Source organism: Macrobrachium rosenbergii, chromosome 25 (assembly GCF_040412425.1).
Source record: "Macrobrachium rosenbergii isolate ZJJX-2024 chromosome 25, ASM4041242v1, whole genome shotgun sequence".
In the NCBI taxonomy this organism is placed as follows: Eukaryota; Metazoa; Arthropoda; class Malacostraca; order Decapoda; family Palaemonidae; genus Macrobrachium; species Macrobrachium rosenbergii.
In genome coordinates this window covers 24,731,910-24,736,725 of record NC_089765.1, presented here as the reverse complement: position 1 = coordinate 24,736,725, position 4,816 = coordinate 24,731,910, and the positions used below count along the sequence as shown (strand labels likewise).

General features: G+C 39.8%; 1 protein-coding gene across 1 annotated transcript in view; it reads left to right on the top strand.

The window, feature by feature from the left end:
* The first annotated feature begins 282 nt into the window (after nucleotides 1-282).
* Nucleotides 283-4,816, top strand: part of LOC136852478 (uncharacterized) — a 16,909-nt gene continuing 12,375 nt past the window's right edge. The window contains exon 1 of the mRNA XM_067127127.1: nucleotides 283-513. Coding sequence (XP_066983228.1) covers nucleotides 369-513 — 145 coding nt within the window. The 5' untranslated portion in view covers nucleotides 283-368. The remainder of the gene's footprint in view (nucleotides 514-4,816) is intronic.

The following is a 4,816-nucleotide window of genomic DNA, read 5'->3' as shown; positions in this document are numbered from 1 at the left end:
CTCCGTCTTGGTTGAATCTCAAGTTCAGAGAGTTACTTTACCATCTTGCTATTCCTTAAGAAATGCCTTTACGAAAAACCACTAAATAACCATCTTTCTTTCAAATATTTTTTTTTTTCAAACGTTAATTAAATAATATAACCTTTTTCCTACCATTTTCCTTTCAAATTCCCCAAATAAAAAAAAAATTCAGTCCTGCCTTTACGAAAAGACCATCAATAACCATCTTTCTTTCAAATACTTTTTTCAAGCATTAATAAAGAATCTAACCTTTCCCTACCATTTGTCTTTCAGAATACCCAAATAAAAAATCAAGATAACAATAAGATACTTATATATCGTTCCTCTTTCGTTCCCCAAAGTGTGACATGGAGGACCAAGATGGCGGGAGACTGAACGCTGGCCATCAGTGGAAGACGTCCCACTCACAGCGGCTGTCGTTGAGTCGTTTGACCGAGTTTCTGTTTTTTGTTGTGTTGTTGGCCAATACCCCACGTGCGGTCGATTCACAAGGTAAGGAGAGAGAGAGAGAGAGAGAGAGAGAGAGAGGGCAAACATGTTAGAAATCATCTTAAGCAGGTTGTTAGTACGGGAAGATGGAAGGTACTAGAAGCTTTTTTGTCAACTGGCTTTATGTATATAAATTACAGGCAGATAGCGAAACCAGGCACTTCACGAACTGCCTGAAATTTCAGGCAGATAGCGAAATGCACTTAGGGACATTTGATCCTCAAAGGGCTAGTACTAAACACGGCAAAATACGGTTGACCTCCCAGGGGTTAGTACTAAACACGGTGAAACAGTGTAGGTAGTCACTGTTTCGCCGTGTTTGGTACTAGCCCCTGGGACTATCAAATGTCTCTAAGTGCATTTTGCTATCTGCCTGAAATTTCAGGCAGTTCATGAATTGCCTGGTTTCGTTATCTGCCTGTGACATATATATATATATATATATATATATATATATATATATATATATATAAATTTATATATATATATATATATATATATATATATATATATATATATATATATATATATATATATATATATAAAATCCTCAAAGATTCAGTCTTCCATTCTTATAAAGATTGGTTTTCATTTTCATCAATTTGCTTAGTTCTAACACGGCAAAAAAGAAAAAACGGACTTTCGTTGTGTTACTTATATATTTGTACCTTACATTCTTTGCCTGATTTATAGTGATAATAATTATAATTTTTAGTAATTTACTTTCCTTTCTGACTCTCAAGATATGCGACTACTAAATGGTAAATATGACGGAGCAAAAACAAAAAAATATTCAAGACATAAAAAAACACAAAGAGGAGAATTTCTTATAAATAAATGTAAATAAATAACAAAATTTCAATAAACATAAAGTTAGAATTTATTTCATTATTCATTATACCTTCATATTATCGACCGTTATTCACTAGTAGCCAAATATAGAGAAAGTTCTTCACTGTTATTCATTATTAGTAGACTACACGGCCTAGCCAGGTCTGATGTTGGATCTCTGTAGGTACGGTCCATTTCCTTTTCGTTCTAATACTAACGTTAGAAGAGGCTCTTTAGCTGTGGTAATCAGCTCTTGTAGGGAAGGGTATTCCTAAATCAGACAAATGTTAGTTTTAACAGATTCTTACATCAGAGTTTCTTGACATGCCCTCGAGCAGGCATCAATTTTGTCTTTTGGCTTTCTCGAATTGTGCGCTGAGCAGGCTTCATAGAAGGGCCAAGGATAACTAGTGATTTACAAACGGCTTGGTTGCTTTAACCTCAGCTAAATCCTACCTTCATCTTTAATCTTCATTTTCAAAGTCATCGTTACTGTCATTTCTTTACTTGCCTTTACCATTTGTTGAGGTAGCTAGCTATCGTCGACAAATGTTCCGTCGAAGTAGTTAGCTATCCTTTCCTTGCCTTTACATTTGTCCATAGTCATCCTTTGTCTTTCACATCAGTAGCTACCTATCCTTTCTTTACCATTTGTGACTGAGGCCTTGCCTTTGTTATTTCTTCAGTCGAAGTAGCAGCTATCCTCGCCTTGCCTTGCCTTTGTCAATTTCTTGTCTTTTGGCTTTCCTTTCCTTGCCTTTACCATTTTGTAGCGCTGAGTTTATTATTTCATCAGTCGCAGTAGCTAGCTATCCTTGTATTGCCTTGCCTTTGTTATTTCTTCAGTCGAAGTAGCTAGCTATCATTTCCTTGCCTTTACCACTTGTCGAGGTGGCTAGCTATCCTTGTATTGCCTTGCCTTTGTTGTTTCTTCTGTCGAAGTGGCTAGCTCTCCTTTCCTTGCCTTTACCATTTGTCGAGGTAGCTAGCTATCTTCGCCTTGCCTTGCTTTTGTTATTTCTTCAGTCGAAGTGGCTAGCTATCCTTGTATTGCCTTTGCCATTTGTCGAACTCTTCTGTTCCTTTGTTATTTCATCAGTTAGCTAGCTATCATTGCCTTGCCTTGCTTTTCTTATTTCTTCAGTCAAAGTGGCTAGCTATCCTATCCTGGCCTTTGCCATTTGTCAAGGTAGCTTGCCTTTGTAATTTCCTTTGTTATTTCATCAGTCAAGGTAGCTAGCTATCCTCGCCTTGCCTTGCTTTTTTATTTCTTCATCTGTCTATCCTTTCCTTGCCTTTGCCATTTGTCGAGGTAGCTAGCTACTCTTGCCTTACCTTCCCTTTGTTATTTCATCAGTCGAGGTAGCTAGCTATCCTCGCCTTGCCTTGCTTTTGTTATTTCTTCAGTCGAAGTGGCTAGCTATTATTTCCTTGCCTTTGCCATTTGTCGAGGTAGCTAGCTACTCTTGCCGTACCTTCCTTTGTTATTTCATCAGTCGAGGTAGCTATCCTGCCTTGTTGCTGTTTTTGTTATTTCTTCAGTCGAAGTGGCTAGCTATCCTTTCCTTGCCTTTGCCATTTGTCGAGGTAGCTAGCTACTCTTGCCTTACCTTCCTTTGTTATTTAATTTAGCTAGCTATCCTCGCCTTGCCTTGCTTTTGTTATTTCTTCAGTCGAAGTGGCTAGCTATTATTTCCTTGCCTTTGCCATTTGTCGAGGTAGCTAGTTACTCTTGCCGCCTTCCTTTGTTATTTTCAGTCGAGGTAGCTAGCTATCATCGCCTTGCCTTGCTTTTGTTATTTCTTCAGTCGAAGTAGCTAGCTATCCTTTCCTTGCCTTTGCCATTTGTTGAGGTGCTAGCTATTCCGTACCTTCCTTTGTTATTTCAGCAGTCGAGGTAGCTAGCTATCATCGCCTTGCCTTGCTTTTGTTATTTCTTCAGTCGAAGTGGCTAGCTATCCTTTCCTTGCCTTTTGCCATTTGTCAGGTAGCTAGTTACTCTTGTACCTTCCTTTGTTATTTAATCAGTCGAGTGTAGCTAGCTATCCTCGCCTTGCCTTGCTTTTTTTGTTGTTTCTTCTGTCAAAGTGGCTAGCTATCCTTTCCTTGCCTTTGCCATTTGTCGAGGTAGCTAGCTATCTTCGTACCTTCCCTTTGCCTTGCTTTTCACCTTGCCTTGCTTTTGTTATTTCTTCAGTCGAAGTGGCTAGCTATCCTTTCCTTGCCTTTGCCATTTGTCGAGGTAGCTAGTTACTCTTGCCTAGCTACCTTCCCTTGTTATTTCATCAGTCGAGATAGCTAGCTATCCTCCATTCCCTTTTGTTATTTCTTCAGTCGAAGTGGCTAGCTATCCTTTCCTTGCCTTTGCCATTTGTCATTGCCTTGCTTGCCTTTCTTTTGTTATTTCTTCAGTCGAGGTATTTCTTCCTCGCCTTGCCAGTCGAAGTGGCTTTTGTTATTTCTTCAGTCGAAGTGGCTAGCTATTATTTCCTTGCCTTTGCCATTTGTCGAGGTAGCTAGCTACTCTTGCCGTACCTTCCCTTTGTTATTTCATCAGTCGAGGTAGCTAGCTATCCTCGCCTTGCCTTGCTTTTGTTATTTCTTCAGTCGAAGTGGCTAGCTATCCTTTCCTTGCCTTTGCCATTTGTTGAGGTAGCTAGCTACTCTTGCCGTACCTTCCCTTTGTTATTTCAGCAGTCGAGGTAGCTAGCTATCTTCTCGCCTTGCCTTCCTTTGTTATTTCTTCAGTCGAGTGGCTAGCTATCCTTTCCTTGCCTTTGCCATTTGTCGAGGGGTAGCTAGTTACTCTTGCCGTACCTTTCCTTTGTTATTTAATCAGTTAGCCAGCAGTGCCTTTGCTTTTGTTATTTCTTCAGTGAGTGGCTAGCTATCCTTTCCTTGCCTTTTGCCATTTGTCGAGGTAGCTAGTTACTCTTGCTACCTTCCTTTTGTTACCTTCCCTTTGTTATTTCATCAGTCAAGTGAGATAGCTATTGTTCCTATCCTGCCCACCTTCCCTTGCTTTTGTTATTTCATCAGTCGAGCTAGCTATCCTTTCCTTGCCTTTGCCTAGCTACTCTTGCCTATCCTTTGTTATTTAGCCTTGCCTTGCTTTTGTTATTTCTTCAGTCGAAGTGGCTAGCTATTATTTCCTTGCCTTTGCCATTTGTCGAGGTAGCTACTCTTGCCTACCTTCTTTGTTATTTCATCAGTCCTAGCTACCTTCCCTTTTGTTATTTCTTTCATGGCTAGCTATCCTTTCCTTGCCTTTGCCATTTGTTGAGGTAGCTAGCTATCCTTCCTTTGTTATTTCAGCAGTCCTTGCCTTGCTTTTGTTATTTCTTCAGTCGAAGTGGCTAGCTATCCTTTCCTTGCCTTTGCCATTTGTCGAGGTAGCTAGCTACTCTTGCCTTACCTTCCCTTTGTTATTTCATCAGTCGAGGTAGCTAGCTATCCTCGCCTTGCCTTGCTTTTG